Source organism: Poromitra crassiceps, assembly GCF_964638095.1.
Source record: "Poromitra crassiceps genome assembly, chromosome: 2".
NCBI classification, from domain to species: domain Eukaryota; kingdom Metazoa; phylum Chordata; class Actinopteri; order Beryciformes; family Melamphaidae; genus Poromitra; species Poromitra crassiceps.
Window position 1 is genome coordinate 75,594,524 of NC_139624.1, and position 13,168 is coordinate 75,607,691.

The following is a 13,168-nucleotide window of genomic DNA, read 5'->3' on the forward strand; positions in this document are numbered from 1 at the left end:
ACACACACAATGGCTGGTCAGAAATCCTGCAGGAAACGGCACAGGGGAATTCCTGCCAGGCCAGGGCGGATTATTTTCCCCCTTACTTCCTGTTCCTCTGTTTCTCCCCTTCTTTCCTCACCTCTCCTCCCCCCTCTGTCTGTGAAGGCCTCTCCTCTTCCTCCTCGGGCCAGTACAACACTTATTCTACATGCTATTCTCAATTATTTATCAGTTGCCTTTATGTTATTGCTATGGACAAGTTCAACTGACAACATCTGAATTTAGTGAGCACAACCTCATATTATTATTCCATAGTTATCCATTATTTATAACCTGTACATTTTTACAATATACACACAAGATAAAAGCCCATCAATTTTGCTGAGTTTGAAAGTCAGGACAGTCAAAATTACGACCAGCTTGGAAAGGCATGCCACTGTTTCACATCTTATACTGTAGACGAAAAGCCTGCCATTATCTTGGATTTTAAATGTTATATCTTGATGGCACAATATATTGAAATGCAATACAAACCTGCGCGCATTTTGACATCAAATTACCGTACTGGTACGATTTGCCAGTTGAAACTATGCAAAAAGGCGTTGACACCTGTGAATTCAATTGTGTATGTGCAGTATCCGAGCGTGTTGTGTTTTGTAAATCTACTTCTCACGTGGTCAGACCCTCCGTGGCTCCTGCGAGACTAGCGATAAACCTGACCAATCCAACCGACGAAAGCAACGAGTCTAGCAAATCAGAAGCAGAGTAGGGCGGGTCATGACTTCGTCATCCATCACGTTGATGTGTGAGCGAGCTACTTCCTGTCAGCTAAACTCTGCTGCTGCAGCTTTCTAAGATCAATGTATTTAATTAGCCACTCTTAATAACATATACAGGAGGCACCTGAGGCCGAGGAGAGCGGCTGGGAATTGGCTGGGCAAGGGAAACATGGCAGTCCATAGACTGTATGCCATGGTCCCGAGGCTTAGGAGCTAACAAACATGCTAACGTTAGCTGTTTGGAGGCTAGCGTTAGCTGTGTAATGTTACAGTGCGCTTAAATAACGTGTAATGATCAGTAGGACGTTTAGCTTTACCACGGCCCCAGTGAGAGGCTCGGGGAGACCGCAGCAGGAGGTGGTGGTGATGCAGGAACCAAACATGCAGCTGCAATCACCACAGTAGATCACCACAGTAGATCACCACAGTAAGTTATTGGTTATCGCTGTGGTGTTTCGACATTTCTTGGCTTCTGCTGTTTTTTCCGGCGGAAAAGACGTTTTCGCCGTTCTTCAGTGGATTTTGGATTTGACTAGATGATTGGCTGAAGGACAGGATTTCCCGCCCACTGAAAACACTGGGGGCAAGCTGGAGGCCAGACAATCGCAGAATGAAACTGAATTTTACATGGACTTATTACATGCACATTTACATGGACCCCACTAGTCACTTTAAAGGTCTTTTACTTTGCACTTTATAATTTATAATTTGAAGATTGACTTTCCGTCTGCTCCATATTTTGCTATTGCTGTGATCCCTGTGCTGCATACTGCACAGACAAATTCCTCAAACATGTTTACTCACTATGGCTATTAAAATGATCTTGAATCAGAAAATATGCCCATATATGTCAGTATAAGAGCGAGTGTCTGTACATGTTTGCATGGATGTATGTATATAATTTATATGTATATACCGGTAAATGAGATCTAAATCGAGATCCATACAAGGGAGATTGGTGGTGGTGGTGGGGGGGGGGGGGGGTGTTGAGGATGGGATCTATTTGTTTATTTACATTTTATTTATTCATTTATTTATCAATTTATGTTTGTTTATTTATTTTTACTCTGTGTGTATTTTTATTTTCTTCTCAATCTAATCTCATATGTTGAAACTAGGGATGGCAAATTTTATTATTCATTTATTTTTGCCTGACTGGACAACAGACGCTCATTAACTGATCGTTAACCGAAATAACCGCCAAGATTAAAATGTGCTATTTTATAGCCTAATCCATTCTGGTGAAGTTGGCGCAACACTTATTCACGTTTCCCCGTGCGGTGCGGAGGGTGTGTTTCAGCGGATGACAGTGTGTCACCAGGCATCAGGGCGCACTGACAATGTAGGCTATTCTGCTCTTGTGTCTGCCTGTCTGCCTGCACATGACATGAGGAGGAGCACAGCGAGACCCCACCGGTCCAAGCGATTAGGCAGGCAAGATGTCTCCCCTTGTCTGTAAAGACCACCGTCTGAAATAAACTCGTAGATTGTGAAACCAAATTGATGAGCCGGGTTTGGCAAGAGTAGTGGAGGTGAATGTATTTTCCGCAGGCAGTAATCCGCGGACGTCAATTTCCATTCGGAAAAATAAAATGACGCACGAATGTTCGGCCGCGGTGTGCAAGCTTCAATTACAACTAATTAAAACATTTGTTTGCAAATGTCCGTGCTGATTATTTGCACGGAGATCCGCACTTGTGTGAAACGGCCTTACAGCTGGAAAAAACTCGTCAAGTGAGCCAGAATAAAACAAAACTTCTGGTTAAAAGAAAACCGTCACAATAATTACAATTAAATAAACTAATAGCCTTATTGATGCATGTTGCAACGTTTTTGTTTGTGTCTGTGTGTGTGTGATCCGAAATACACAAAACACATAGAACACAGACATTAAAAGTCAATCTTAACCCATAGTGAGTCGACGGTTCTGTTTCTTATTTACCAAGTTATAAATTACTGCTTTTATTTTGAAAAACACCTAGCTTCCTGTATACTGTCTATTTCAAACAGGATTAATTTAGCTTCATAGGATTAAACTTTAAATGAATTTTCCACACGATAGTGACACAGAAGTCACAAATGGTGATAAACTGCTGCAGATTGGTCGCACTACAGAATAAAAAAAACCCAGTAAAGACCTGTTTTCTTTGCAGCACTTAAGGGTCTTCAAATATTTAATGTGGGAGTGAATAATCAATATGCGCAACATTATAGCGGACATTTAACGCAGATTGTGTTTTTTAGCAAGATCGTTATCAGACTGATGTTTGTTGAATGCCAATGCGATTCACTTGTGCCATAAGGCTGTATTGATGGCTAGTTGAATGCTCCTATATTGTCCATCGTCTTCCATGGCATTGGTGGGCTGTGTGGTCATTTACCCGGTGACAGTAAGGGCAGCGTTATCAAAGAATTCCACTCTGGTGGTTTTACTGTTTTCACCTTTTTGCGTTTTCTTTGCGTCTTTTCAGGCCCCAAGAACGCCGTTGCCATGTAAAAGGAAGGCACTAACGCTAAAACAGTTTGCCGTTTTATGCAGGGAGCATTGCCGTGTAAACTGGGCCTCATTGACAAAATGCAAAAATCCAGATTCCACTGCTGTGTGTGTGTGTGTGTGTGTGTGTGTGTGTGTGCGCGCGCATGCGTGGGGGGGGTCTTTTGTTATTGTGACTTTCCCTGTTCAGAAGTATCATCTGCGCTCGTGACAAAGACAGAGATGATGTCAGCCCACTGTTGTCATGCTTATTGTTTGGGGGTTTGTTGATAGATAGACTGGGCCCACATCCTCTGCCGCCACTCATATTTACCACACACAGTCTCAAAGAGCACTTGGACATGTCAAATGATCAGGCTGCTAATGGGCAGCAACAGAGAAATAGCGGAGAGGACCTGATAAAAGCCTTTGTCTGTCCCTCTATAATCAATTGACCTGATTGATAAGGGTGTGTCAGAGTTACATTGTGTGTGTGTTGTGTTTCCCACGCCCAGTGCTCTGGGTCCAGCAGGCATCTGTTTTAGGAAGATGTTTTTGTGTGTGTGTGTGTGTGTGTGTGTGTGTGTGTGTGTGTGTTATCCGACCCTCTCAGCTCAGCCTCTGTCCATCAACACCTACCTCTGGAATGTTAATGAAAAACAACAAGGGAATCCCAAGGAATTTAGCGCTCTGTCTCTCTCTGTGTGTGTGTGTGTATGTGACTCTCTTATGTTTTATCTCTTTCGTATTTTTTGGGCGGTTTGTGCGGTAGATATACTGTTATTAAGTTAAAGCTCTCTTTGTAGATTCACTCTGTTTTTCCCCCATCTGTCCTCTTTCTCTAAACAATTTGTGAGGCAAACACTTGTTTTAGAGTTAATTTGTGAATGTACGTGTGTGTGCGCGCACACACACACACACACACACACACACACACACACACACACACACACACACACACACACACACACACACACACACTCTTAAGAAGAATGTGGCAGCTTGAGTCCCCATACCCTCAGAGCGTTAGTAGTGCAAGCCAGAGTGCGGTGAAGTTACAGTGGTGCTGCTGCTGTCTCCTGATTCGGGTGGTAAGGTCTGTTAACTGCCACTCGTACAGGAAGCGCGGGCTAAACTGTCACCAGCCCCCCATCCAATCATTCTGCAGCAAGACCTGGAGGTGGGGAGAGGAGAGGAGAGGAGAGGGAGTGTAGGGGCAGGGGAGGAGGGGGCTCTGTGTTTTACAGTTGCCATGGCGCGGAGCATCACGAGCATGTTGAGTCCCATGTCGTCTCTCAGGATCGCCACATATCCTCACAGCCGCCTTATCCTGAGGGTGTGTGTTTGTGTGTAGGTCCTTTGTGTGTGCGGTTGTGTGTGTGCGTATGCATTGGAGGCTCCATGTAAGAGTGTGTGTGATTGGCTGAGTGTACTGTATGTGGCCCTCTCTGCTGACGTCCACGACGTGCAGAGAGGTGTGGGGCGTGACCGCCGAGCGTGTGTGTGAGGTGTAAATTCGCTGGCACCCTGTCACCCCCTCAGGGGTGTGAGAGGAGGGTGGCGTGTGTGTGCGAGCGAGGGTGTAAATTGAGCTGTGATGGTCCAAGTAGGAGGAGGATCTGATTGGATAAAATGATGAGACCTTGCACACTCCAATGCGAGGCACTTAGGAGACACGCTGCCCTAAATGGCTGCTCGCTGAATTCCTGCTGTCTTCCCCTTCCCCTTTTTGTTTTTGTTTCTCCTCCTCTCCTCCTGTGCTTTGTGCTATAAGATCTCCAACCTTTCATCTCTGACTGAGCCTTTGAAATGAAGTGTCCTTTCTCTCTCTGACTCTCTGTCTCTGACTCTCTGTCTCTAGTCTCACGTAGTCAGACCCACGGCCGTGTACTGTAGATAGAAGAGTCCCGACATCTCCATTCACGCCAATGGACCAGTTTTTTACTCTCAAGAGTTCCAGGAAGTAAGGTCCTGGATTAAGCAGCACTGTCGCTGTTGCAGCAAAATAGACAGTTTGTGTTGTACTCTGAAAGGGTTTTCCCCCACTTGAATCAAATTGTACATTATCAGCTTTATTTTAGCATGCAAAAGTAGCGCGAGACCCATTCCTGGCTGTTCATTGGCTAATGAGTCTCCCATTTTGGTCCTCCACTGGCACTGACGTCACTCTCTCTCTAGAGGACACTAGTCAGACCCTCCGTCGACGTCATCAAGCTTCCAGCAACGGAGGGTCTGAATCACACGAGACTTCCGGCAGCGTCAGGCAGATTCCCCTGTCGTAATCTGATTGGCTGGGCTGTGATGGAAGTTAGGTTATACAGCGTGCCTCCCATGTTACAGTGCGTTCAGTGGAACACCGTGGAGCACCGTGAAGAGAGAAGCGATAAAAGGAACGCCCAAACAGTAGATAGGCTGTCTTGCAGGAACGTAGTTTATCTCTATTGTCCGAACTGAATGATTTGGAGCAAAGAAGGCAGCCAAAGTTTGCAGTTTTAGTCGGCATGGTGGTGAAGTTGATGTTTTCACCCGGGGTCTATTTAGCTGTTGCACACATTCTGAATGCACTGCCCACGAGGTCCGTGGTTGGTCAATTCAAGTGTCTGTCGCGCATGTTTTTTTTTGTCTTGGGGGGGGCATTAAGCACTTTTAAGAGTTGTGCTCCAATCGTAGATATCATCTACAGCTGGCACTGCAAGACTACTCTGACTCTGTCTCTCTCTCTCTCTGTCTCTCTCTCTCTGTCTCTCTCTGTCTCTCTCTCTCTCTGGCTCTCTCTCTGTCTCTCTCTCTCTGTGTCTCTCTCTCTCTCTCTCTCTCTCTCTGTGTCTCTCTCTCTCTCTCTCTCTCTCTCTCTCTCTCTCTCTCTCTCTCTCTCTGACTCTCTCTCTCTGACTTTCTCTCACTCCCTCTTCTGTTCTTATATCCTAGAAATCCCCATTGTTTCTTTTATGTGGCCATCTTCCCTAGATGTGGAGAGTGTTCATTACACTCTTACCCTTAGAGATGCACCAATACACTTTTCTTCACTTCCGATCTGATTCCGATACCTGAACTTGAATTTGGATATCTGCCGATATACCGATACTGATTCAGATAGCAGAGCTCATGGCAACTCTCCCAGGACGCTGCAGTCTCCACCTTTACATAGTGGCTGGCTCCTACTGGGACTTCATTTACTATTTGGTTTGGTAATCTATTATCTCATAGCACTGGTTTCATAATATTCCCCAATATTAAATTCAACAATTAATATACAGTACGTCATTAGATATTTCCAAAACAATCAATCCACTCAAAAGTATTCAAATAACATTTCAACAATTAAACAACACCCTGCCACTTTACCCCATTTGGTAAAGTGGGAATATTTATATACTGTAGCTAAAATATCCCCAAAACTAAGGACATGTTTTTGAGTTGGCTAACTGCTAACGTTACTAGCTCACTACTTCTACTACTACCACTTACTAGCACTGTTTTCTCTTATGTTACGGTGGGTTTATGGTCCAGGGTCAGGGTGGATGGAATCTGAATCTGAACGTGGATCGGCGACATCAAACCGAATTCCGTCCGTATCGGCACCCGATAGCGATAATAGCCCATCTCTACTTACACTGCTCTCTTCCCCAGAACGAGTACCGTATATGTGTTTTGACAATGTATGTTTCCTCTTTCTACATTCACTGTTCTCCCAATGCTTATAAAATATGGTAAAGGACATACAGCATGTCTGTTCTCTTCTCTCTCTCATCCCTGCACTCATCCCTTCGGTATTTTCACCCATCCGTTTCTATTTTTCCTCTCCATCTTCAGAAACACAAGGAACGGGACAGGCACAAACCCAAACACAAGAAGGCCTCCATGGATCTGTCGCCCTCCCTCGTCCTTCCAAACATCATGGTCCCAGACAAGGTGAGGGCACTCCTCCATTATAATCCCTTTTGTTTTGGAAGAATTGTAACTGGCTTAGTGAAGTCCTGGTGTAGAAGTGACTGGCTTTTATCTAGGTTTACCTCTGTTGCTCTGTTTCTACATCCTGACCTCCTTTCTACCCTTCTCCTCCTCTTTTGATTCCTCCCTTTCTTTTGTTTCCCCCCCACCATCGTTCTTCTAATTTTCTTCTCCCTTTCCTCCCCTTCTCCCCCCAGAGTTACAACAGCAGCAGTTCTGCGGTAGGGGTCACCTCTTTAGCCGCGTCTTCACAGAAGCGATTGGATGACAGCGCCGCCCGTTTCACCAACGCCAACTTTCAAGAAGTGCCCTCGGCCCTCTCTGTCGGCGGCTCCAAGGACGGCCCGGTGGTGGACGGAGGGAAGGCGGGGTTGGACGCCAAGAACAAGAAGAACACTGGTGGAAGTCATGCGGGGGCACAGAGGGGCGGCCGCAAGTCTCTCAACTCCTCAGGGAAAGCCCTCCCCTCTGCTGTGGTCACCATGGCAACCTCATCCCCCTCTGCCTCCGCCTCCACCGGTCCATTCCATCAAGGTGAGATGGGCCACAAGTTGTCCTGCATTGCTTAATCATTTTTAATGTGCTGTACTAAGGTGTGTAGTGTTACCTTCATTCAGCTGCTCAAGCCACAGATGGGATTTGAGTTAGAATAAGGCAAATACAATGAAACAAGCACAAATTTGCAATAGCTGTGACCACATAATGTGAATGTAGGGGCAGCCCACCCTGCAAATTTTGCCCCCGCCCCCTTTTAGCCAATTTGCCTGAAAGCACACACACACACACAACACACACTTGACCTCTGCCGCCATGCTGCGTTTCAAGATTTGACCCCCCCCCCCAGCCAATTGGCATGAACACAAACACACACCTTCATGCGCACACACACACACACACACACACACACACACACACACACATTTGACCTCCATTCCAAATTTCAGACTCCTAGGGCGAAAACTGTGCCCGTTAAAGGATGGTGAACTTTTTGTGAAACAACCAACCAACCGACTCACCAACAGTGACTTATAGAGCTGCTGGTCACAACTAAAAAGTATCATCTGGCATTATTTCTCAACCCACCCACAGAAATAATAACAAAATACAAATGCAGATGTAGCACAATTATCCATATATAATGATGTCAATATCCACATAAGTGCCAAATGGAACCGATACTGGCATGGAGCTCAAAAGCAAAATTACTTCCACTTACACTGAAACAATTGACAAGAAAGACTGCACGTGTGTGTTTACGTGTGTGATTCATGTCTGTGTATGTGTGTGTGTGTGTGTGCTTTGTCATTGGATGGGTTTTGGACAGATATCAGACTGTTGCATGTGGCCGTGATAAGGTCCTGCTCTCCGTTTGCCTCTGGCTCCTATAATCTGGGGCCTTGTCTGGGAAAGGACCTACATATACACAACACAGGCGTGCACACGCACACACACACACACATACACACACACACACACACATACGTGGGGAGTTCAGGACCTAAGAGGGAGTCAGCACACAGACTGAGCTCCTGTGTCTTGCGCTATCAGAAGTTCAGAACCTTGAGGCCCATGTCAAGTTTGTGTGTGTGTGTATGTGTGTGTAGTCTAGTAGAGAAATGGTGTGTCTGTGTGTGTAGTCTAGTATAGAAATGGTGTGTGTGTGTGTAGTCTAGTAGATAAATTGTGTGTGTTTGTGTGTGTAGTCTAGTAGAGACATGGTGTGTGTGTGTGTAGTCTAGTATAGAAATGGTGTGTGTGTGTCTGTGTGTGTAGTCTAGTAGAGAAATTGTGTGTGTGTAGTCTAGTAGAGAAATGGTGTGTATGTGTGTATAGTCTAGTAGAGAAATGGTGTCTGTGTGTGTAGTCTAGTAGAGAAATTGCGTGTGTCTGTGTGTAGTCTAGAGAAATGGTGTGTGCGTGTCTGTGTGTGTAGTCTATTAGAGAAATGGTGTGTGTCTGTGTGTAGTCTAGTAGAGAAATGGTGTGTCTGTGTGTATAGTCTAGTAGAGAAATGGTGTGTGTGTAGTCTATTAGAGAAATGGTGTGTGTCTGTGTGTGTAGTCTAGTAGAGAAATGGTGTGTATGTCTGTGTGTGTAGTCTAGTAGAGAAATGGTGTGTGTGTGTGTAGTCTAGTAGAGAAATGGTGTGTATGTCTGTGTGTGTAGTCTAGTAGAGAAATGGTGTGTGTCTGTGTGTAGTCTAGTAGAGAAATGGTGTGTGTGTCTGTGTGTAGTCTAGTAGAGAAATGGTGCGTGTGTCTGTGTGTAGTCTAGTAGAGAAATGGTGCGTGTGTGTCTATGTGTAGTCTAGTAGAGAAATGGTGTGTGTGTCTGTGTGTAGTCTAGTAGAGAAATGGTGCGTGTGTGTCTATGTGTAGTCTAGTAGAGAAATGGTGTGTGTGTCTGTGTGTAGTCTAGAGAAATGGTGTGTGTGTGTGTCTATGTGTGTAGTCTAGTAGATAAATGGTGTGTGTGTGTGTCTGTGTGTGTAGTCTAGTAGAGAAATGGTGTGTGTGTCTGTGTGTAGTCTAGAGAAATGGTGTGTGTGTGTGTCTATGTGTGTAGTCTAGTAGATAAATGGTGTGTGTGTAGTCTAGTAGAGAAATGGTGTGTGTGTCTGTGTGTGTAGTCTAGTAGAGAAATGGTGTGTGTGTCTGTATGTGTAGTCTAGTAGAGAAATGGTGTGTGTGTCTGTGTGTAGTCTAGTAGAGAAATGGTGTGTGTGTCTATAGCCACTTCTTAACATGCAGTGGAATCCGTATTATAACCTGCTCCTAGCCGGTTGGCCTGCATGTTAAACAACAATTAGCCGGCCTACGCGCACTCCCGCGAGTCCGTATCTTATCTACCTCTACCGCCGGTATAAGATCCGCTTCCACGCTATCGCAGCTCATGTTAAACAGTGGCAGGTCATTATCCGTCTGAGTGGGCGGGTGTGGCTCTTCGTGACTCACTTCACGTTCACTAGTTTATTAATTAATGAATCGTTCGGGCAATCGCTTATATCAACGAGCAAACTCACGGTTTCCTCAAGTGCTGCAAAAAGGGCTTGAATTGTTTGGCCAACGCACTTCAGCTGCAGCCAGGTCCAGTGCATCAGGAGGGACGCTTACTGCTGCGTTGCTTGCTTGCTCCCATGTCAGAAAAAGGCTAACTTTTGTGGGGAGAAATACATTGAAAACTAGTCAGATATGACTTGAAATGCCACTTGTAAAATAAATCACCCACAGTGATTGACGACAGTCAGACCACTATTTTGACTGGGCGGCTTTATGTAGCCTAACAAAGGTGAAGCACTCATTTTTGGCACATTGCCGTTGTCGTTGGAATGGACTCCGTTAAAACGGCAAGTTTTTTGAAGTCTCCAGATTTGTCGCTAACGTGATGCAGCCAATTCTATTGTGTGAGGCAGGCAGTGTTGTGTGACTGTGCCTCTCCACTGCGGAGAGGACTGACTGATAGGCTATCAAACGTTTGTGGGGAGAAATACATTTAAAAATATAGCCGCAAGCGGCGATGGGCGGGGTTCAAGCCTTGCGCAGATGACAAAGCTTCTGATTCTGACTAGGACATCCTCCTTGATATATCTGACAAGTTTCGCGATCATTGGACAAACAGGTGTGGAGTTACAGCCTTTTTTATGTTAAGCCACGCCCATTTCTGGCGTTTATGGCGCCCCCTTTTGGTCGAATTGCACAAAATTTGACACACATGGTCTAGGATGGTCTCCGAAGACCTCCTGCAAGTTTCGTGAAGATTCCTTAATCGGTCATGAAGTTATGACAATTTAGCTGTGAGGCCACGCCCTCTCACAAATTTAACGATCAATATCTCCGAAACTAAAGTAGATTTCAAAAATCCACCAATCACGATTGTAGAGCTTGCTCCATAGATGCTTCCTGGCGATGCTGGTGCAAATCGGTCCAACGGTCTAGGAGGAGATGTCAAAAATGTGTTTTCCAAACTTTTCCAAATATCTCAAAAATTTTCCAGACGGACATTAAAGGAGGACTTACCCCCTAGATATGTATTAGAACAGTGATTTGAAAATACCTATGGAAAAAACCAAGAAATGACATATGCTCTTGTCTATACTGGACTCTTTGGCTGTGTTCAAGTCCAGATTTTTTTTCGGAAATCGACGCCATTACAGTTTGCCTACTGCCTCAGAAATAATTTATTTGAGAGGGGCCATATCTTTATAAATATCAACAACTAGCCAATGCTGGTGGCCTGTTTGGAAAGAGCTTTGCTCAAAATGGTTGAAAGTTATATCAATTTGGTAATTCAGTGGCGAACTAGAAATTTAATTATTTTTCTGCATGTATCTCTATGGCAGTGTATCAAACTACGTTACGAGAGCAAAGTGGCATGGGCTCGTTACAGCAGCACACCGCACAATACGACAAACCCCCCGTTCTGGGGTAACACAATGCGAGATTTCTCTACGTCATTCCCTCGTCCAAGTTGCCATATAGTCCCTTTTTCATTTTAGTTTGGGGGCTTTTCGTGATTCTTGTTAAAAGTTGTGCAAAAGTTTTCCTCTCAGCGCAGTGCAGGCTGCCTGCGCCTCCTCCCTTCTGCCAGACCCCGGCTGGCGAAACAGCCTGCTGCATGCATGGGGCGCTCTAACCTCACGGAGCAACAAACAAACACAGACAGAAATAGCTGGTGTGCGATTTAGAGAATACAGTCTGAGATTGGGTACAGGATTGAGGGAATCCCGCATCTGTTTGCGAAGGTGCGACTGGACAGGACGCTTTTCACAGACAGGCACAGTAGTCGGAGCGAGGCGAGTGTCTCTCAGGGCTACTCAGGGCACAGCTGCAGATCTCAGTCTCCTCCTCCTCCTCCGCGCATTCAGTCTGTCCAAAATCATTACCGATATAATCTCAGTAGGAGGGATGCAGGGAAATATGATAGTAGCCGATGTGTTTAGAGAAGCTTTGTCACGTTGTCACGTCGTAGTATAGCGTTATATTTTACATGTGCGCTAAACTGCGACCATATTTGTTTGCGGAAATATCAGACTGCTCTCTCTGCTCTCAGAGCACAGAGAGCTCTGCTCTGCTGCGCGCGCCCGCGGAGCTTGGAGCTAGTGCATGAGGTTTACAGTACGACTCTCTCCCGCCTGCCTGGGCTGGAGACAGCTGCTTCCAACTCGGACTGATAATATATACATCATCATTCGAGCTTATCCAGGTAAGATATTAATAAAGTAGTGACACATTCAGCGGGAAACTAACTATAATTAAGACATGTGCCAACTTTGACGATGTTTGGTTCAGTATTTTAAGAGCAAACTTCAATAGCAATAGGCTTGGAGTTCTGAGGAGCCGAAAGGGTACAGGGGGGGTAGGGGAGTAATTATCTTGAAATCCCATAGTCTTTGGGAACACTGTGACGTCAGTGTGTTCCTAATCTCCCATTCATTTGAGAGAAAAAAAAGCAGTGTTCGACCTTTAGAGGGCGCTTATGCCAGTTATGCTGCTGAAAAATGATACAAATGGTAAAATGGCAACAGTTTGGTGTCAAATGTGGAAATTCTGACCAGAATTCTTCACACATCACCCCCAAAGTCATATATATTGGTTAAAAGCTGAAAAAAAGTGTTTTGGAGGTAAGTTCTCCTTTAAGGGTCCTTATGGCAAATTTGTAGAGCAGGTCCACCTGAACATCTGGAAAAAAAAAGTTTGAAAATCGGACCAACGGCGTGGAAGTTATGGCCTTTAACGTAAAACCGTCGATTATAGCGCCACCTTCAGGCCGATTCGAAAAATCTTTCTTGAGCAACTACCTGCCAACAATATCTGTCATTGGGCCAAATGTCAGGTCTCTACCATTTACCAACTCACGGGAATTTGCGTCGGGGCAGATGAAAAACAGCAAGAATAATAATAATAATAAACCAGAGGAAAAACAATAGGGTTTCAGCCCCTTCAGGGCTTGAACCCCTAACTAGTCAGATATGACTAGTTGCCAC

The 13,168-nt window shown here is 45.1% G+C and overlaps 1 protein-coding gene across 2 annotated transcripts in view; it reads left to right on the forward strand.

The window, feature by feature from the left end:
• mllt10 (MLLT10 histone lysine methyltransferase DOT1L cofactor) overlaps window positions 1-13,168 on the forward strand; it is a 124,862-nt gene that overhangs the window by 68,082 nt on the left and 43,612 nt on the right. For both annotated transcript variants that reach the window (XM_083658225.1, XM_083658226.1), the window contains exons 7-8: window positions 7,048-7,146; window positions 7,383-7,719. In XM_083658225.1, the coding sequence (XP_083514351.1) occupies window positions 7,048-7,146; window positions 7,383-7,719 (436 nt within the window). The remainder of the gene's footprint in view (window positions 1-7,047; window positions 7,147-7,382; window positions 7,720-13,168) is intronic.